Here is a 22,172-nt window from a genome sequence, read left to right as displayed (position 1 = left end):
CCATTCTGACAACCGACTTTTGTTTCCTTGCTTTCCCCCCTCTTTTTCCTTTGCTTCTAGGAACAAGCAAGGAGCCATGCGGCTGGTCCACGGCTCCCAACCACAAGAAAAACCAAGTGAACTGATTATCTCAAAAAGGGAGACTTTACAGCCTGCATCTTCGCATGATTCTTTTTGTAAGGAACCCCAATTCTTTCCTTTCAGTTGTTCAGAACCCTTTTTCATCTTTATTTCACCGATGGAGACTTGTTTGCTGCAACGTCTGAAACTGTGAGCAGAACGTTTGTCTATTTGCTGAGCTAAGTGTCTGTGGTGTATTCTAGCGTAAGTATTTTTCTGGGGAACGTTTGTTTAAAGGTGGATGAGGGCAGATGGAAATCTAACCCAAGTTTTAATGTGCTTGGAACGATCGCCATATTGCTATCTCTGCTACAAGAGAGTAATGAATCTCTCTTCCAGACCTCTCTCCCTAGCAGAGGCAGGCAGGCTTTCAACTCACAAACAGCAACCGGAGGTCCACACAGCCAGAAAAGTACAACCTTCAAAGTCAGCTTCTCCTTTTCGCATGCAGTAAAAGTAATCTCAAACCACAGTTCATAGTCACATCTGTGTTCAGTAAAACGAAAATTTCCACCAAACATCAGTCACATTTTGAACATCAAGGTGATATTTCAGTTCCCAATACGCACGTAACCCCTTCCCAAACTCAAACCCACCCAAAGCTGAAATAAAAATCCGCAAGCAGCTTCCGAGTGAAATGCGCCACAGTTAATTTGAAACCACCAAATGAAAAGCTGCGTTCGTAATTATTTTGTAATCAACAACACAGCCCCAGTCTCAGCAGAGACAGTTCAACAAAGGACAGGCATGAAACCCACATAGACAGTGTTAATAGTCCTCAATTCAGAAGCTGCAAAATAAGGAGGACCATTTTGCAATCGCATGCATACACTCATTTATCAATGTTCCTCTTAGCCAAAATTAACTCGGGCCAAGTGAGACAAAGGCAGGCAAATAAATGAACACATTCATCGATGCCCCTCATAGACGTGAATTAATCCCGGCCTTCACCTCTCATAATCTGATTTAATCAGCTGTCTTCAAAGGGTTCAAAGCACTTTTTCCCCCTAAGCACTGATGTTCTGTTGCTTCGGATGGTGAGACAGGAAGGGAAGGAAGTATGTGAATCAGAGCATCCTTGGTAACTACCGTGGCAGCAGATGCTCCAAAAGGCATGGTTTTTCAATGCACCTTAAGGGAAATTAAAACAACAGCACAACATCAACAACATAGAAAGAGATGATAAAGCCGTGATCTCGTGGGAGCCGCCAGGTGACTCGCGAGAGAGCATGGCTCCTAAAAATGGGATGTCCCGCTTAAATCAGGACAGTTGAGGGATATGTGTATGGAGAACCCCTGGCCTGGGGGTCCAGTCTGGCCCTCCAGGTCTCTCTTTCTGGCCCTGGGAGGATCTCTTTAGGCCACATCCCTTTCTCAGCCCTTCATTGTACCCTCCTTGAGGGTTTTTTGCCTGGCTAGAACATACGTTGCTTCTCTCACTTTGGCTTCTAGCCCTGTCCAATGGGATGGATCCCTACAGAAGGTTAACTGGAGGGAATGTGGTCCTCAGGTGGGAAAGGGTTGCCCATACCTGCTGTAAGGACACTCAGTATTATCCCCCCCCCCCCGCCACAATATTGCAGGTGTTAATTGCTTGGCATGAGAGAAAGCAGCCTGCTAGAGAGGCTACCTGGTGAGTGCATGACCCAGGTGAGATTTAAACAAGGAACTGCCTGGTCCCTGGATTTCTGTCTTCCTGAGGCAGTGGGACAGTTCAGACCAGGCCACCACTTTGCTGAAATTCCTGGAGGGGATCATACTTGCACCACCTTGGGTCCCATGTTGGAAGGAAGTTGGGGTGTAATAAATGCATGAAAATAAATCCAAATCAAACAATACATGAATGATCATGATAATAATATGCCCCCTATCTAACTGGGTTGCCCCAGCCACTCTGGGTGGCCCCCAACACAACATTAAAAACGCAATAAAACAACAAAAGTTAAAAACTTCTCTAAACAGGGCTGCCTTCGCATGTCTTCTAAAAGTCAGGCAGTTGTTTGCTTCCTTGACATCTGATGGGAGGGCATTCCACAGGGAGGGGGCCACTACTGAGAAGGCCCTTTGCCTGGTTTCCTGTACAGTTGTACCTCAGGTTAAGAACTTAATTCGTTCTGGAGGTCTGTTCTTAACCTGAAACTGTTCTTAACCTGAAGCACCACTTTAGCTAATGGGGCCTCCTGCTGCTGCGCCGTCGCTGCACGATTTCTGTTCTCATCCTGAAGCAAAGTTCTTAACCCGAGGTACTATTTCTGGGTTAGCAGAGTCTGTAACCTGAAGCGTATGTAACCTGAAGGATATGTAACCCAAGGTACCACTGTAACTTCCCTCCTCGCAATGAGGGGACCGCCAGAAGGCCCTCGGCGCTGGACCTCAGTGTCCGGGCTGAACGATGGGGGTGAAGATGCTCGTTCAGGTATACAAGTGGTCTTTCCCCTTTTGCTCTAACACCCCAATACTCTTTGCCCACCCTGACTTGCTTTTCAAGTCTTCCGTGAGGTGGAAAGTGAGGGATTAATTGCTGGCATGTTAACTGGGTGGCCAGCAGCTTGCCCGTCTCTCCATCCTTCTGTTGCCCAAAGTACCCTTTCTCCTCCTCCTCCTCCTTGACCCATTAATGAGCTTAGGCAGGCCAGGATTACCAAAGGGATTTCGTCCTTCCCTTCTGGGCAGCGTCTGCCTAACATGACTCACCGAGAAACCGAAATACGGAACCATCGAGAAGACAGCCTCTTAAGTGGTGCGGAAGGCGAAAGCAAACTGGGGCAAAAGCGTCGGAGGGATTGGATAGAGCGCAAAGCCCCATCTCCGTCTCGGCCTGTATAAGCGTGAGCTGGAATCTGATTAATTTCAATATCCGGAGAGGGAATTTAAAATCACAGCATGGTTTGGGGCGGGGAGCAGAGAGGAGAAGGTGACAGACAACAGAAGAATTTCTGCCGTGGCAGGTTCATTCCTCTGCATCTTCAGGTTGGGCTGAAAGAGACGTCTGCCTGAAATCCTCGAGCGGGCACCCCCAAACTTGGCCCTTGGGACTACAATTCCCATCATCCCTGACCACTGGTCCTGTTAGCTAGGGGTGATGGGAGTTGTAGTCTGAAAACATCTGGAGGGCCGAGTTTGGGGATGCCTGTCCTAGAGAGATGCTTCTAAGCAGGGGCAGGTGGACTTCGACCTTACAAGATCTTATTTGGGCTTATTCTCCCGAAAACCCTGAGGCCCATCAGCCACAACCCGAGTGGCTGGGGCAACGCAGTCAGATGGGTGGGGTATAAATAGTAAATATATCATCATCATCATTATTATGGAATAGGACATCTCTATTTTCATCGGCGAAGTGCTGGAGGGTATGTCTGTCTGTTTAACTAAGGTTCCAGTTACAGATAGGTAGCCGTGTTGGTCTGCCATAGTCAAAATAAAAAAATTCCTTCCAGTAGCACCTTAAAGACCAACTAAGTTAGTTCTAGGTATGAGCTTTCGTGTGCATGCACACTATCTGAAGAAGATACCTAAGTTAGATACCTAAGTTGTATATCTGAAGAAGTGTGCATGCACACGAAAGCTCATACCTAGAACTAACTTACCGTAGTTGGTCTTTAAGGTGCTACTGGAAGGAATTTTTTTCTTTAACTAAGGGTACATTCAAATGTGGGAATATCAGGTTAGTTTTGCTGATTATACTGCTTCCACCCAGATTTCTAATGTTCCTTTCACACTGCAGGATGTGTTGTGTTACGTAATTGTGGCTTTTTGACAGATATAGCAGTGCATCATGCTAAATTTCTTTCACACCAGTAGGTGTGGGGGTGGTGTAACAACAATAAACACCATTGGACGATGTCACCGCTCACCTACGCTTTTCACACATGCGTGTTTCTGTTCTGTCATGGTTCCCCCATGAAAACGGCAGGAAAAACGTGTATGCTGGTATACTGCCCCAAATTTTGTCCCTTCGTTCCTGCGATTTTTTTCCCAATTGAGGGGGCTGCAAATGGATTTTTTTCTGGAATCAGATAACACAAAACTGAATGCTAAATGCATGCAATATTCTTTTGGTTTTTCTGGAATGGACTTTGACATCAAATGAAAGCTCACATATAATGTGGAAATTAAGCAGCAGGGAAGCGTCAGGGAATTGGAATACAGTGGTACCTCGGGTTAAGTACTTAATTCGTTCTGGAGGTCCGTTATTAACCTGAAACTGTTCTTAACCTGAAGCACCACTTTAGCTAATGGGGCCCCCTGCTGCCGCCGCGCCGCCGGAGCCCGATTTCTGTTCTTAGCCTGAAGCAAAGTTCTTAACCTGAAGCACTATTTCTGGGTTAGAGTGTGTAACCTGAAGCGTATGTAACCTGAAGCGTATGTAACCCGAGGTACCACTGTACTATAAACTGCCATGTGAAAGCAGACTAACTGAGGCTCATTAATTTCTGCTCACCTTCTCTGAACAGGGCAGAATTAGAGACACTCTTCGTTTTTTCTTCCCCTCAGAAACTGTTATCAGCCATTTATTGTCTACCTTTGCAAATCTCCCATAAACAATGTAAATGTCTTTTGAGTTGTTCAGAGCCTGCCATCAGCAATGCAAATGTTTCGTGTTATAACAAAGTGTGTGTGCACTTCTTGTGTGAAATTTTGCCCCCTTTCCATTCTTCCAGAGTCCTTTAAAAGGTTTGCATAGTCCAATGTGCCCGCCTAAATTTGCCCAACAAAAAGGATCATTTACCTAATTCCAGACAAGAAGCTACGCTAGCTTGTTGCATCAAAACAGCAGAGCTTTGTGTCACCTGAGAGACTCACAGTGCAATCCTATACACCAGAGTTACATCCACAATGTGTGTTTAAAGCACTCTATTGCCTCTTTAAACAGTGATGGCTCCCCCCAAAAGAATTCTGGGAGCTGTAGCTTGTTAAGCACAATGAGAGTAGTTGGGAGACACCAATTCTTCTTACAGAGCTACAATTCCCAGAGTTCACTGGGAACTGAGATTGATACCACTCTATTCTACCTTGGTCAGACCACAACTGGAATACTATGTCCAGTCCTGGGTGCCAAAATTTAAGAAGGATATTGACAAGCTGGAACGTGTGCAGAGCAGGGCGACTGAGATGATCAAGGGCATGGGTAGGCAAACTAAGGCCCGGGGGCCAGATCCGGCCCAATTGCCTTCTAAATCTGGCCCATGCACGGTCCGGGAATCAGCGTGTTTTTACATGAGTAGAATATGTGCTTTTATTTAAAATGCATCTCTGGGTTATTTGTGGGGCATAGGAATTCGTTCATTCCCCCCCCCCCCCAAAAAAAATATAGTCCTGCCCCCCACAAGGTCTGAGGGACTGTGGACTGGTCTCCTGCTGAAAAAGTTTGTTGACCCCTGGTGAAGGGCCTAGAAACCAAGCCTTATGAGGAGCGGTTGAGGGAGTTGGGTATGTTTAGCCTGGAGAAGGGGAGACTGAGAGGAGATATGATAGCCATCTTCCCATATCATAAAGGCTGTCATGTGGAAGATGGAGCAAGCTTGTTTTCTCCTGCTCTGGCAGGTAGGACTCGAACCAATGGCTTCAGGTTACAAGAAAGGAGTTTACAACTCAACATCAGAAATTTCTGACAGTAAGAACAGTGGAACAGACTCCCTGAGAAGGAGGTGAACTCCCTTTCCTTGGCGGATTTTAAGCAGAGGCTGGATGACCATCTTGTCCTGGATGCTCTTGTTGAGATTCCTGCATTACAAGGGGCTGGGCTGGATGACCCCCGGGGTCCCTTCCAACTCTACATTTCTGTTATCGTGAAACTATTCTGGGAAGCATCTGTGAGTCGGGAGACGTGGAGGACATTCAACGCTATTTGTTACGGTGCCCTTTATATACATCCCCTCGACAAAAATTCCTCGATTCCATCCTTTGCTCTCTTTCCAACCAAACTCCTCTTGAGCAAATCTCTATTTTACTGGCTGGCAATAATGCATTTATGACTGCATGGGCTGCAACATTTGCCTTGGCTGCAAATAAGTTGAGAGCTAGGCACCAAGACAAGTATCATAAGGGGGAGTGTGAGACGTGGAGTGCTTAACTTATGCAACAGGGATCTTTGCATTTTTGTATGCTTGCTTTGCTGCTGCTGTTGTTCAGTTTTAAATCAGTTATTTGTATCTAACGCGTTGTGACCAATTGTGACGGCTTATAGGGTAAAGGTAAAGGGACCCCTGACCATTAGGTCCAGTCGTGACCGACTCTGGGGTTGCAGCGCCCATCTCGCTTTATTGGCAGAGGGAGCTGGCGTACAGCTTCCGGGTCTTGTGGCCAGCATGACTAAGCTGCTTCTGGTGAACCAGAGCAGCGCACGGAAATGCCGTTTACCTTCCCACCAGAGCAGTACCTATTTATCTACTTGCACTTTGACATGCTTTCAAACTGCTAGGTTGGCGGAAGAGGGACTGAGCAACGGGAGCTCACCCCGTCGCGGGAATTTGAACCGCCGACCTTCTGATCGGCAAGTCCTAGGCTCTGTGGTTTAACCCACAGCGCCACCCGCGTAACTTTTGACAGCTTATAGCTTTTAGCAATAAAGATTCATTCATTCATTCATTCATTCATTCATTCATTCATTCATTCACTCACTCACTATTCTGGGAGTTGTAGCTCCAGCTTACAGCTACATCTTATAGGAAAAAGGCCATTGATCAGTGGCAGAGCATGCAGAAGAAATCCAGGTTTTATTCCTGGCATATCCAGGTAGGTTTGAGAGAGATCCTTCCCTGAAACCTGAAAAATGGACTGTTGATCTGACTTGGTATCAGACAGTCTTGGGCTCCCTGAATTTGCCAAATCCTCTTCTAAAGCCATCCAAGTAGGAGGCCATCGCTGTTTCCTGCAGCAACGAGTTCCACAGTTCAACCGTGCACTTTTACAGCTCCTCCAGACAGCAGCAATGTGGTAGCCTTGAGGATGTGGAGCAGAACAACTAAAAAAAGAAATTGGAATAAATCAAACCACTGATGCACTGTTGTTCCGTCAAAGACATGTTGCAGAAGACACCGGCGATAAAACGCAAGTGTGGCGTGCCCGTAAAGACGGGAACTGAAAACATAACAGCCTGGACTGAGCTCTTTCTGACAGATGGCAAGAGGTTTTAGTGGGAGGGGAGAGAAAATCCGCAGTTGCTCTTGCAGGACTGTGTGGGTGGCGAGATCAAGTGCTTCTTCCAGGCCGTGGCGGCTGGGGGGGGGGGAGATGGAAGAGGCCAGATCAAGAAACAGAGTGCAGTTATTTCCGCTGCAAGCGAGCGGCTGCAGAGGCAGATTCAAAAGCATCCGGAGGCGGGAGAGGCCTTGATCTTCAACAAAGTCTCAAAGGATGCTTCGAAGATCGCCATTTTGGGGAAAGGATTCAGCCACACACTGGCCGATTTGGGCTGTGCAATTAAAGTTGATTGGGAACTCTAGTGCAGCAAACCTGCCTTCCAAAAGAAAAGGAAAATATGGACCTTTTTTTGCAACGGATGGGGGAAATGTACCTGAAAGCATGGGAAAGCAACTGCTTGAGACGATGTTGCATCACCTCCTTTGGCAAACAAATTCAGAGTGAAGGCTCTGTAAATCACAGGTGTTCTCTAGCTCGCTGCAGACAGGTGGTCTGGGAGCAACCTCAGGTCCAGAAAACCTCCCTCTCCCGTTGAACTCTGTCTCTTTGTCAATACGGGGCTGTGTTTTCCACTAAAATGAGTATGCATTTCTTTACGAAAAGGAAATATCTAGCCTGCCTTCCCACTATAAACAAAGTAGATTCTATCGAAAGTTTAAAGGGCTTAGCCTTAGGGAAGGCTGCATAGCTCAGTGGCAGAGCATCCGCTTTGCATTCGTAAGGTCCCAGGTTCAATCCCCGGCGTCTCCAGGTAGGACTGGGAACGCTCAATGTCTGAAATCCCTGGAGAGCTGCTGCCAGTCAGTGTGGACTGTACTGAGCTGGATAGACCCAACTGGCTGATTTGTTTGTTATGGGGCAGCTACCTCTGTTTCCTAAACACAGCAGACTGAAACCACACTACAGTGATACAGTACCAGCAGGTGCTGTGGCAATCAGAAAAATCAATAAAAACAGGCACACATGGCTGCTAAGGAAATGTTTGTGTCGTGTGGTTAACAAGGAAGGTCTCAGGCATGTCCTTTTCTACAGCAGGGATCATAGAATACACTCTAAGTTAACTTTAGAGCATAGAATCGCAGAGTCAGAAGGGACCACAAGGATAATCTAGTGCAGAGGTTTCCACCCTTTTTGAGTCCACGGCTCCCTTTACCAACGTCATTCTTTCTGCAGCACCCTCAGGAGCCCAGATGTGCCACCCCTTGCCTGCAGAAGTGGCAGCTTCTCGCCCCTTTCAGAATAACCTGCCTTGTGGAGTTCCCCCCCCCCCCAGCCTCCTCTCCTCTCCCCTCTCCTTGGGAGTCCTCCGGACAGCCGCTGCCCCTGATCTCTGAGCTGCACCCCTCTCCTGCCCCAAAGAGAGATGCCTCCTCTCACTGTCCCACAGGGGCCTGAGAAGAGGATATTCCCAACCTTAGTGGCCCAACAGAGACTGGCCAAAGGTGAATGTGAGGCCAGCACTTTACCTTGGGAGGCGGCAGGGTCAAAAGTGGGCACTCAACTTCCAGGCAGGCCTTGCACACAGCAAGCACAAGAAAGGCCAGCACTTGCCCGCCTCTCACTATTCTCCTTTCCCAACAGCAAGCACTGGCAGACTGGCGGACTGGGCTCCCTCTCCTGCCTGCTTGCTTGCTCACTCTGAGGCCACCTCAGCTCCTGGCAACCAGCACCCCCTGGCCAGCCCCAGAGGCACCATTCGCCTGGGGAGCTTGTAGCCAGGGCTGCTGCAACAAACAGCTGTGCAAGCCTTTGGGAGGCAGAGACATGAGAGGGCATCAGGGGAGGGAAGGAAGGAAAGAGGGAAAGAGGCCAGTGTTGCCCACGGCACCCCTGACCATCGTTCAAGGCACCCCAGGGTGCCACGGCACACTGGTTGAAAACCACTAATTTAGTCCATCCTTCTGCAGTGCAGGAATCTTTTGACCAAAGCAGGGATTGATCTCACAACTCTAGAATCCCAAGGTATGTGCTGGGGTTCTTGAAACCTTTCACCACTTGGAGTCTGGGGTGTGCCTAAGAAAGCTGCCGTGTTCCTTCCAAAGCTCTCTTCCTAAGTCCCATCTTTGTTATTTCAGCTTTGTTCCAGGCCTCCTTCCCAGCCATGTCGCTGCTTGTGTTGGACGAAACAGCAGGCGATCTGCCAGTCCGAGACACCAACCAGAAGCCCTCCGTGATTGCGGCTATACAAGGTCAAAATTTGGTTGGGGAGGAGTGGTTTTTTAGGGCATTTGCTACAATAGTTGTGTTGCTCACTCTGAAACTTTCATAAACAGAACTGCGAATGGAATTCAGATTCCGTGTCAGGAAAAGTTTAATTCTGCAACTGGAATAAATTATGTAAATCCACATCAATTTGGTCATTTTGGGTTGTTATTACCACAGTCATGCAAAGGAGTAAACTTTGCAGGATACTGAAATTCCACCACTTCTTGACCCATGAATTTCCTGATCTGTCCCCTCTTGTATATCTCATTCAGTTTAATCATATTTCGACAGATTGTCTTTGCGGCCCAAAGGACTAGCAACTTTTCTCCCTTGCTTCCCCTGCTCAAGGAAGCTTAAATTCCTTAAATACTGCATTCTGACATTTCCACAGTGCAATACCGGAAATTGAAGGTGTCCTTTGCTGCACAGATAATATTTGCAAAGAGTGTGGTGCAATGTGAAATTCAGGTTGATATTCTCCCAGTTTCACTTTTGGTCCTGCCTTTCCAAAACTTGATGCAAGCTCCCTTCAAGACGTTTGAGCTGTGTGCAAGCAGAGCATGAACATGTAGGTGTATAGTGATGAATTCAGGTCTATAGCTCAGTGGGAGAGCATCTGCTTTGCATGCAAAAGGTTCCAGAGTCAATCCCTGGCATCTTTAGGTAGGGCCAGGAGAGTCTGGAACCCTCAAGAGCAGTTGCTGGTCAAGGTAGATAAATGGTGCAATTGTTTGGTTCAGCACAAGGCAGCTTCCTATGTTGCTGTGTTTCTAGAATTGGAAGGAAGGTTCTTTGAAAAAAGGGCTCAGAAACTCCCTCTTAGCTGGACAGGCTAAGAGGGTATGGCCCTACAGGGTAAAGGGTAAAGGGACCCCTGACCATTAGGTCCAGTCACTGACAACTCTGGGGTTGTGGCGCTCATCTCACTTTATTGGCCAAGGGAGCTGGCGTACAGCTTCCGGGTCATGTGGCCAGCATGACTAAGCCGCTTCTGGCGAACCAGAGTAGCGCACAGAAAAGCCGTTTACCTTCCCGCCGGAGCGGTACCTATTTATCTACTTGCACTGGTGTGCTTTTGAACTGCTAGGTTGGCAGGAGCAGGTACCAAGCAACAGGAGCTCACCCCATCGCGGGGATTTGAACCGCCGACCTTCTGATCGGCAAGCCCTAGTCTCTGTGATTTTAACCCACAGCGCCACCTGCATCCCTTTCCCTACAGGGTACCCTTATGCAAAAAGAGGGTTGGTAAATAAAGACAAACCCGCTTTCTTTTGTGGCATGCCAAGAAGTATAGCGGTGGCGGGGGGGGGATAGTCTACCGTGGCAGTGACAGCGCAATACTTTCCTTGCCCTGGCTGCTGGCAACCCACATTACAACACTGTGCCCACCGCCCCCATCTCTGAGCTGTGCGAGATTCCAGGGGTTCCAGTCGGTCACCCAGGGTTTGTGTTTCTTCCTGAGAATATGAGGCACAGCAGACCCTGTGGTGTCTTTAGAATATATGGTTTATTTACGCGTAGGTGCAACCTGAGTCTACGCTGTACAGGATCACAGCATCAGCACACACACCCAAAAGGTGTTGCTTTTCCCATAGACCCAGAAGCCTTGGATTCCAGCAGAAATCAGACATGGTTCTCTTGCCTCCACCTTCTAGCTCACGTAACTCAAAACTCCTCTGTTTTTCTAACTATCAGCAAGCTGAGGGAGAGAGGCTCCCACCCATTTGTCATCTGGCACAGAGTTGCTTCCTTTGTTATCTTAACATCCCCAATGTAGGTCATTACCTCACCAGGAAGCTAGCCTGGCTATTCCAGGAATTTGAATCCTTGCTTAGATTACAACACTTCCTGGATGCAGGAATTCGAAGGAGGCCCCCACGTATATCCTACCTGCCCCAAACTCTTATTACTATGTTGTTATGCAGTGGGTTTGTCTGTGCAATTCTTCTTCCCCCAATCTCCCCCTCTCCATGCATAAACCCATGTTCTTTATGCAAGAATGGCTTTATCTATTGATAACTCTACTCTCTATTGTTTTTAATATTCGGTTGGAAGCTGCCCAGAGTGGCTGGGGAAACCCAGCCAGATGGGCAGGGTATAAATAATAAATTATTATTAAATTATTATATTATTATCTCTATCTCCAAACCCCCTTTCCTCCAGATGTGTCATCTTCTGCTGTCCTCCCGGCCAAATCCCAAGGGTTGAAAACATGGATAAAAGGTAGGCAAGGTCATGAAATTCACTGTCTTTATGCGTCGTATCAAACTTTTCACATAACCACTCCCTCTAATAGCAAACCCTAATGGTGCGTGCCAAGAAAAATTGAGATGAAGCAGGAATACTGAGAAACAAGATGGAAGTGTCCGTCTGACTGGGGAACTTTGAGGTTTCTAGAAGTACATATTAACTAGGGTTGCCATATCTCAAAAAGTGAAAATCCGGACAAAAACGTTGTTGAAGCCTTTTTTGGCAAGTTTTTGAACAGTTTTTTAAAGAAGATCACCCAAAACTACTCTGCCAACATGGGTTGCCATACGCCCAGATTTCCCCAGACATTTCCCCGATTTCCACCCGGACACTGCTACCTACAGCGGTACTCAGGGTATGTTCAGGATATTCCGGACATATGGCAACCCTATATTAACCCTCCCCCAACTGTCCAATGAGAATTGAGCATGGTCAGCTGAGCACAGGATGTTGAGTGTGTTGGAAAGGAAAAGGGGAAACTGAGGTGACGATGCCCTACTTCAGCTCTTTATTGCTTAGAGTATCATTGAGGAGAACATGGTTGGCCAACAAGAACCTTGTATCCTTATACATAATAATTCCCATTATGAAGAGAGCTAGCATTATGTAGTTAGAGTGTTGGGCTAGGACTGGAGAGACCTAAGTTCAAATCCTCCCACAACCATGAAACTCACTGTGGTCTTAGGCCAGTAACTCTCACCACAGCCATTTTTAGGAGCAGACAGCCCAGGTGGCTACCTGGAGCCCTGGACTCTGGGGGGATAAAGTGCCTGGCCTAGTACAACTAGAGGGTGAAACTTAATTTTGGCAAATGTATTAAAAACCATCAGCTTACAGCCATGTTTGACCTCCACCCAATACATGGTTCTACCCTCCCAGCCTAGTTAACATTTGCAGAATCACCTGCAAAGGCCTGAAGACCGTCATGAATGACGAAATCTACAAGATTTCTGTAGGGGGAGAAACTTCTTCCTTTGTTAACAGACCACATAGCTGATGATGTTCTTCCCAATTCTTTTGCTGCTCCCCAGCATCAGGTTCACTGGCAAGGACTCGGCGCCAGATCAACCGAGTGAACCGCACAGAGCTAGAGGACGGGTTCTTGCGACTTCACGATGAAAATCTGCTACTTAAAGAGTTTGCCCAGAAGCAAGAGGACAGGATCAAAAGGTATCGGGAGTAGAAGAAGAAGAGGAGTTTGGATTTGATATCCCGCCTTTCACTCCCTTTAAGGCAGTGTTTCCCAAACGTTTTTGGGCAACGGCACACCTGCTTACCGGAAAAAAATCTCGCGGCACACCACCATTAAAGCCCCGCCCCGTGACGTCAGCGCGCAGCGTCACGCGGGGGGGGGGGACGCACAAAAGTGAACGTTTTTTCCCTTCCCCTTGCCGGGGTGGGAGGAGGCAGCAGAGCGAGGGCAGCTGAGGCGGCGGCGGCGATAGCGGGCGGAGGAGGAGCCGTCGCCGGGAGTTGCTGCTGCTGCTGTTGCTGCTGCTGCCCGGACATGCCGGCCTCCTCCTCCTCCGCTGTCTCGCGCTCCTCCCTTTTGCGCGAGCTGCCCCGCCGCTCGGCACCACCACCGCGGAGCCGCCCCCGGCTCGACGCGGATCCTCGCCGCCGCCGCCGCCGCCTCTCGCCGCCCGACTCGCCCGCCTCCCTCCCACGGCACACCAGCCGGTGTCTCACGGCACAGTAGTGTGCCGCGGCACACCGGTTGGGAAACACTGCTTTAAGGAGTCTCAAAGCGGCTAACATTCTCCTTTCCCTTCCTCCCCCACAACAAACACTCTGTGAGGTGAGTGGGGCTGAGAGACTTCAAAGACTAGCCCAAGGTCACCCAGCAGCTGCATGTGGAGGAGCGGAGATGCGAACCCGGTTCCCCAGATTACGAGACTACCACTCTTAACCACTACGCCACACGGGCTCTCACACTGGAGTAGCTGATATTAATTTAATTGTCGTCCGTTGTCAGAGTATATTATTGTGCGTTGTCCATTACTCACAATCAACTGACTGATGGTTCAGTTAATTGGTGTTTTAAATCTAATGTCTTGAAGAAATGATTATAGTAAGCTAGAGTTCACACCCAAGACCAGCTTCAATGTGCCAAACAGTAATAAAGAGAATGTTGCTGAGTCTACATAGGTGCCCATTCCCTCACCACTGATCAATCCCAGCCTGTCATCATAGTTCAGAGTAGCCTATCGTCTCTGTAAACCACAGCCCTCTCTCCTCTCCCACTTCCCGACCACCCTAATCTGGGTGGTGGCAGTTGGGTTTTGTGTTATATGTCTAGTTCAGTCGATAGAACTGGAAGTGTTGCATTAATTAAGATCAATTGAACCAATGCTTTCCTTTGTTCCATGAATGCCTCTGTTCAGTGAAGACTAATGCTATATTCTGCCACCAGGTGTCGCTGTCGTGCTAACTGTGTTCTCTGTGTGCATGCTGAAGCCACGAGCACCATGGTGGCCTCTAGTGGCAGAATGTAAACATTGCAACACTGCAAATTAAAAAAAACCAAACCAACACGACAGGAAGGGGCTTCAGTCTAATGAGCATTTAGACTAGCCATCACACAAGTCTTTGCGATAACAGAAAACACATATTCAGATTGCACCATCAACACACCATCTCACATCAGCCATATTTTCCCAAGTCTGATGATAATAATAATGATAATAATAGTAATAATAATAGTAATAATAATAATAATAATAATAATAATAATTTATTTATACCCCGCCCTGGCTGGGCTTCCCAGCCACTCTGGGCGGCTTCCAACAAAATACAGTAATGCATCAAACATTAAAAGCTTCCCTAAGCATGGCTGTCTTCAGATGTCTTCTAAAAGTCTGGTAGTTGTTGTTTTGTTGTTCTTTTTGACATCTGGTGGGAGGGTGTTCCACAGGGCGGGTGCCACTACCGAGAAGGCCCTCTACCTGGTTCCCTGTAACTTAGCTATATCTGGTTACTTCTATCTTTCTTTCTATGACCCCTCTCTGAATCTTTTCCAACATGATTTGGCCTTCTTAAATGGTGGTGCCCAGAACTTGAATCTCAAGCGTGGTCCTATAAACACCAATTACAGAGGATGTATTATTTCTTGAGAATGCCAAAACTGGATCTTTCCCTCCCTTTGCTCTATCAGGATGGGAACCAAACTATCAAGGCTCAGCCACGAGCGAATGCAAGTTGACGGGAGACCCGGGAGCTGGATCCGAAGCTCTGGAAGAAACCTGGACCTGGAGGAGGACCTGGAAGGGACTCGGGAGAGGGTTCGGGAACTGGAGAGACGAAATGAGGGTCTAAGGAACCGCCTGCTCTTCTACAAGCAGCAGCTCCAGCTGCAGAGTTTGGGTCGATACGGCCCTTACGGCTATGTCTCTCCCAGGGTAGACACAGGACTTCGGCGGGCACACACAGCTGCTGGGCGAGTGCCTGAGAAAGTACGCAAAGGTAAAAAGAGCTTGTGGGGGGTATTGTGTTCATCGGCAGGGAGGTTCTGGGCTGAGCAGTGTTTTTGCAATGTTAAAGGACACATAATGAGTGTCAGGGACTGGCAGGATGCTGACGGGTGGGCAACAGTTGCACTAATGTACAGGGTATGGGAAAGAAGTAAGACGAATTGAGTACAGGACAGCAAATATGACCTGGCAGGTGTTACTAAAACTCAGTGGGATGATGCAGAAGTCCCAGCAAAAGAAGAATGGATACAAAAACTTATGGGATACACAGAAATGGCATAACATACTGGAAAAATAAGAAATCAAGATAACAAACTTTTTATAAAAGAATGGAAATGGTTTATTGAATATTTACAAATAAATTGTAAATAGATAAGAACACTGGCAGGATTATTGTAATAACCTGCAATTTTATAAGAGTATATATTGAAAGTAGATGAATAAATGAGCAAATTAAGTTAATTTGGATATGCAGAAAATATTAAAAAAATCAATTTAAGGAACTGCAGAAAGAGGAGGAAGGAAGCCAAGTTTTGACATGTTAAAATGATTACAAAATTATTGAAATGTATAAAATTGAAAATCATACATAAAATATTTTTAAAAAAATAATAATAATAAAAGAAACTTAGTGGGATGATACTCATTACTGGAATGTAGGAATTGAGAGGTATAACCTGTCCAAAAGGAATAGATGAAACAGAAAGGGAGGAGAAGTGGCATTATATGTAAAGGATGTGTACACTTGTGAAGACCCAGAGCATGGAAGGCAGGTTGAGAATATGTGGTTAGATTTGGAGGAGAAGGAAACAACAGTGACTTTGTTGTAGATATCTGCTAAGGACCTCTAAGCCAGGCTGAAGACTTGGATGAGGCCTTCTTGAACAGATGAGCAAACATTCAAAACGGAGAGATGTAGTAGTCCTGGGAGACTTCAACGACCCCAGTACCTCTTGCAACTCAAATTAGGCCAAGAATGCCAGGTCTAACAACCTCTACCACATGTGGTGGACCTGTGGTAGAGTGAAGGGCTTCTGGGAATTAATTTACAATGAACTTAAAAAAATCTTTAAGTACACTTTTCCAAAAAAAACTCGAAGCCTTTCTACTGGGATTGACAGGGAAGGAAATTAAAAAGAAAGATAAAAACCTTTCTGTATGTCACGACGGCTGCAAGAACTATCTTGGCTCAGAATTGGAAAACAGATGTAATACCTACCATTATGGAATGGCAGGTTAAAATGATGAATTACACAGAACTGGCCAGAGTATCAGGAAAACTACGAGATCAGGACAAACAGAAGTTTCAAGAAAGCTGGAGGAAATATTTGGTGTATATAAGAGACAATTGTAAAAGACACTGGCAGGGTTAGAATAACTCTAACAGCGTATGGTAAAAATAAAGTTAAATATACAGAATAGGCAATGTTAGAAAATATATGATACTTACCGAAGGGGTGGAGGGAAGTCCGAAGCTCGGCAGAGCTAAAGATAAATATGTGATGAATGTATGTTTAATGAAAAATATTTTAAAAAAAATATTGGGGGGGGAAAGAAAAAAGAAGGTCTAACAAATTCCTCAATTTCCTGGCTGACAATTTCATTTCGCAGAAGGGTGGAAGAAGCAACAAGGTGTCAGCGACTAGCAGTAGGGGTGGGGGGACTCAGGAGAGGGGGGCAGTGAATTGTGGGAAACCGTACCAGCTAGGAGACAAGAGTCGGAGGCAGGGGAAGCTTTGGAGCTGGAGGTGGGGCGCAGGATGGATCAGAAGAGGAGGAAGAGGCATTCAGGCAAGTGGAGGGCCGGGTGCTTCCCCACCCTCTCCTGCACCAATGTCTCCCAGAACCAGGAGGGAGCTGAAGAGAGAAGAGCAGAGGCAGCTTTCACACAGGCACAGTCTCCAGCTGTGTGCGTGCAGCCCATAAACTGAGGGAGAGGGAGTGAGCGTCTGTTGCTGCAACTGTTCCACAGAGCACAGACCTGGGAATAGTTGCCTAGATGCTAGAGTGGTGTGCAGAGTTATTCGAAGCCATAAAAACAACTGTAAGTGTCCACGTTTAACAATAAAGAGTTAGCTATCTTCCATGTGCATTCCTTTGGCCCATGACAGTAGACTTCATTGAATCAAATCGCGCCGGCTTTTCGTGGACCCTGCTGGTTTTTCTCTGTAGAATGTGCGACCCAATAGGGCATGGGCTGAGGCGCATGATGTGTTGCTCGTAATTATTTATATTTTTTGGCCCAGCAGGAATGCGGGTTCAAGGGCCGGCGGTCAGACCAACCCACACAGCTCCTGCCCGCTATGGCGATCACACTCTGGAGGGATCTCGAGTTGAGACGGAGAGACTGTGAGTCTTGCCTGCCCATCCTACCCTCAACCATTTGGCCATTGCGATTTTTTTCTTTTCTTTCGAAATAATTTTTATTTGGTTTTAGAAGTATAAAATTATAACAATACAATCATACACATCCACATTTACAGATTCCTCTGAATCTCTGGACTTCCCATCTCCCCTTCATGGTTCCCATTCTTAACCCTTTTATGCTGCATCTTTTCTATGTTTTATATACAGTGGTACCTCGGGTTACATACACTTCAGGTTACAAACGCTTCAGGTTACAGACTCCGCAAACCCTGAAACAGTGCTTCGGGTTAAGAACTTTGCTTCAGGATGAGAACAGAAATTGTACTCCGGCGGCGCGGCGGCAGCAGGTCCCATTAGCTAAAGCAGTGCTTCAGGTTAAGAACAGTTTCAGGTTAAGTACGGACCTCCGGAACAAATTAAGTACCGTATTTTTTGCTCTATGAGACTCACTTTTTCCCTCCTAAAAAGGAAGGGGAAATGTGTGTGCGTCTTATGGAGCGAATGCAGGCTGCACAGCTATCCCAGAAGCCAAGACAGCAAAAGGGATTGCTGCTTTCACTGCGCAGCGATCCCACTTGCTGTTCTGGCTTCTGCAATTCAGAATATATTTTTTTTCTTGTTTTCCTCCTCCAAAAACTAGGTGCGTCTCGTGGTCTGGTGCGTCCTCAAGAGCAAAAAATATGGTATTTAACCCAAGGCACCACAGTAATTCCATTGTCTCCATAGTACTTATAGAATCATAGAATCATAGAGCTGGAAGAGACCACAAGGGCCATCGAGTCCAACCCCGTGCCAAGCAGGAAACACCACCAGAGCACTCCTGACATATGGTTGTCAAGCCTCTGCTTAAAGACCTCCAAAAAAGGAGACTCCACCACACTCCTTGGCAGCAAATTCCACTGTCAAACAGCTCTTACTGTCAGGAAGTTCTTCCTAATGTTTAGGTGGAATCTTCTTTCTTGTAGTTTGGATCCATTGCTCCGTGTCCGCTTCTCTGCTACATTACAGGTGTTATTGTAATCCTGCTAATGTTTTCATCTGCTTACACTTTGTCACTGTTTTATATACATGTCATTATATTGTAAATCACTTTGAGATGGGAAGGAATGACATAATAAATAAATAAATAAATAAATAAATAACGTTAATGCATGCAAATGTTAACTGGATCCTCTCCTCTTCCCACTTTCCCAAGGACAATGAGCTGGAAACGGAGCAGCTATTTTTGTTTTCTTCCTTTCAGTAGCCAGAGCCTGGTCCTTGCAGCGTTGGAACTGGATCCTGAGTCGCTGAGTTCCACACATGGCAGAGATACGGACCCAGAAAGCGCCCGCTCCCTGCAGCGCCACCTAGAGGTCCGGGAACGCCGGTACAATGCCTGCACAATGCTTATTTGGTCCATGTTAAATCAGTCTCTCTAGCTCTTGTTTTAAGGTCTTCTCAACTCTTGTTCCATTTCTCACCAAAACACTTAAATCAAACTTAATCCGTTCCGGAGAGAACCAGATTCTGGGATGTCAAAGTACCGTATTTTTCGCCCTATAGGACGCACTTTTTCCCCTCCAAAAATGAAGGGGAAATGTGTGTGCGTCCTATGGGGCGAATGCAGGCTTTCGCTGAAGCCAGGAGAGCGAGAGGGGTCGGTGCGCACAAGCATGTCTCTCTGCTGTCCCCGGACCTGAGCTGAAGGCGGGCTGCGGGGAGAAGAGCGCTTCTCCCCGCTGCCGGCCCCACAAGCGCCTGGGGGGGGGGGAAATAATTTTTTTCCCCTTTATTTCCCCCCCAAAAAACTTGATGCGTCCTATGGGCTGGTGCGTCCTATGGGGCGAAAAATACGGTATATATTTTCAGGCTTGAGTTTAAAACGGGGAAAACCAAACATGACTCGTTGATAAGATATAGAGGTTTGTAAACTGGGAGTGTTGACATGTGTTTTAATCTTAGTTTTGGCTTGTCATTGATCTTAATTATTTTTTGAATGTTGTTTTTCATGGGTTATTACTGATAATTTTATTGTTTTATTTACTGTAAACAGTTTTGAGATTGGGTGTTTTCCTACATGGTACATGTACCTACGTGGTACATGAATTTTGTAAAATAAATTAAACAAACCTTTATTTTAACTTCTTGGTTCATCAGGAACATAAAAATTCAGATACAGTGGTACCTCATACCACATACGCTTCAGGTTACATACACTTCAGGTTACAGACTCCACTAACCCAGAGATATTACCTCGGGTCAAGAACTTTGCTTCAGGATGAGAACAGAAATTGTGCAGTGGCAGCACGGCAGCAGCAGAAGGCCCCATTGGCTAAAGTAATGCTTCAGGTCTAGAACAGTTTCAGGTTAAGAACAGACCTCCGGAACGAATTAAGTGCTTAACCCAAGGTACCACTGTATCTGTATGCAATAGCAGAAATGGCTGGAAAGTATTTTGTTACAACCACGCCCCACCCCCACCCCAATTTATTAACCTAAAGTAGTTTCCAGCCCTTTTCTTCTCTTGAGGGAAGGAGAAAGGAAGGACAGATAAGTGCTGGCTGGTGGATTTCAAATTTAATGCTGGTCTCTTTACCCAACACAGACCTAACAAGACAATCTATTTCTTTTTGATGATTATTTAAAATCTATTTTTATTAATACCAAAAGTTCAGTACAAAGTACCTATTTAAAACACACCAGAATAAAAGAAATACTTTAAAAAAAACTACAGTGATCTAAAGAGGAACAGGGGCAGAAAGAAGAAGGAAAAAAGGGGGGGGAAGAGTGAGAGAAAAAGTAAAGAAAATGGGAAAAGATAAAAAGACTCTGTCCGTCAGCTAAATATAGTATTGACATCCAGCTATTCTATTTTCTATAAGCCAATTTTTTTTTCCAATCTTCAAATCCAGACATTACAAGCTCATTTTCTCTCTTAGGCAAAAAGTCTGCAAGAAGTTTCCGGTCCTTAATAAATGTCAGTAATCAACACCTATTTGTCTGTTTTGCCGTTCCAGAGCCGCCATCCAGGAAAACGTGGAGATGATTCGTCTGCAGAAGCTTCTGAGAGCCAAGAATTCAGAACTGGTGGTAACCAAAGCCCAGTTTGCTGGCTTACAGGAAGTGAGTCCTGCCACGTAGTCAAATGCAGCCCACTGGGTTTCACTCTCTGGCCCCTGGGCTTCTCCCCAAGCCAAACCATTTCACACAGACATACTGCTTATCTTCTGAGCCCTCCCAAGGGATGCAGGCCAATGTCAACTTGGGGCCGTCAGAGGCAAAAGTGGGTGGGATAATGGATGTACGTTTTGCCTTTGTGCAGTAGGCTAGTTCTTACACACACACACACACACACACACACACTCACAAGGCACCTCGCTCTCTTCTCCATCCAAGCAAGGAAGCGGCATTATCAAAATTCTAGGGCAAAGTCTAGCAAGGCAAAAACACTTGCGGTTGGGGAAGGAAGCAGTGCTAGTGAAGGCCACATTTGAGCCCTAGACCTAAGGTTCCTCATCCGTGATCTCAACGATATTTTTAGTTGTGAGCTTTGCAACGGTTTGTGTTTTTTGCAGATCGTTTTCAGAGCGTTTTTAATAGCTGTTTAGATCCAGCCCAAATTATTTAAAAACAGATTGTGAGGGAATGTGAGGGACCCTGATCCCCACAAACTACTGTTGCACGCACACCACATGACTTCCCCATAAGATTCCTGGGAACTGTTGGACTTCCGGTCCGCTGCAGAGGAGAATGGCGGTGTGCTAAGTGTCGTCCGCGACACAGAGCCGGCAGAAAGGCTTTGAGGGCAGCGATAGAGCTCAGTGGGGACCTGAGGGCTACAGCGGAGTGAAAAATGCATTCAATGATTCAATTATTTGACAGTATAGAGCAAGGGTCAGCAAACTTTTTTAGCAGGGGGCCGGTCCACTGTCCCTCAGTCCTTGTGAGGGGCCGGACTATTTTGGGGGTGGGGGTGGGGGGGAATGAATGAATTCCTATGCCCCACAAGTAACCCAGAGATGCATTTTAAATAAAAGGACACATTCTACTCATGTAAAAACACGCTGATTCCCAGACTGTCCACGGGCCGGATTTCGAAGGCGATTGAGCCGGATCCGGGCCTTAGTTTGCCTACCCATGGTATAGAGACTCCGTTTTCCTTCATATATGTGACTTCCGACAAGGAAGGTACTTTTTTCCTCATCCACCCCAATAATCCAGCCCTTTGCTTGCTATTTCTCCAGGCTTACGAGACTCAGCTCCAGCAGGTAACTTTCTCCAGTTCTGTTTGGTGGTGGCAGCATTGGGGGATTGGGACTCAACGGTCCCTCAAGGTTCTAGATCTCATGAATCTTTCCCTTCTTCTTTGCTTCTCCAGAACCAAGAGGCATTGAGGTCAGCCAGCGAGGCCTTGCTAGCTCAGGTCGAAAAGCTGAATGCCCACCTCAGGGAGGAGAGTCAGAAGGTGGCAGCCTTGGAGAGCCAAGTAGAAATCCTTTCTCCACTGCAGGGAATGCTGGAAGATGTAAGTCGTGTCAGAAATAATCCAGAAGAAAATGCTTCTATCATACTTCTCAAACTTCAGTCTTTTATTTTTATTGAAACCATTTCTATGCTGAGATATACAGTGCTTTTTTT

The 22,172-nt window shown here is 46.5% G+C and overlaps 1 protein-coding gene across 2 annotated transcripts in view; it reads left to right on the top strand.

Moving 5' to 3' along the window:
• The window catches only part of RPGRIP1 (RPGR interacting protein 1), a 66,780-nt gene that overhangs the window by 15,717 nt on the left and 28,891 nt on the right, over positions 1–22,172 (top strand). The window contains exons 3-11 of one of the 2 annotated variants that reach the window (XM_083471089.1): positions 9,336–9,449; positions 11,629–11,688; positions 12,747–12,885; positions 14,870–15,177; positions 17,435–17,534; positions 18,796–18,921; positions 20,552–20,657; positions 21,779–21,802; positions 21,913–22,059. In XM_083471089.1, coding sequence (XP_083327215.1) covers positions 9,362–9,449; positions 11,629–11,688; positions 12,747–12,885; positions 14,870–15,177; positions 17,435–17,534; positions 18,796–18,921; positions 20,552–20,657; positions 21,779–21,802; positions 21,913–22,059 — 1,098 coding nt within the window. In that variant the 5' untranslated portion in view covers positions 9,336–9,361. Of the gene's footprint in view, positions 1–9,335; positions 9,450–9,629; positions 11,689–12,746; positions 12,886–14,869; positions 15,178–17,434; positions 17,535–18,795; positions 18,922–20,551; positions 20,658–21,778; positions 21,803–21,912; positions 22,060–22,172 lie in introns of those variants that run through there. The other variant, XM_083471090.1, reaches the window with a different exon arrangement.

Source organism: Podarcis liolepis (genome assembly GCF_965112155.1).
Source record: "Podarcis liolepis genome assembly, chromosome: 13".
Classification (NCBI taxonomy): Eukaryota; Metazoa; Chordata; class Lepidosauria; order Squamata; family Lacertidae; genus Podarcis; species Podarcis liolepis.
The sequence above is the reverse complement of the archived record's forward strand: the minus strand, read 5'-3'. Positions and strand labels throughout refer to the sequence as shown.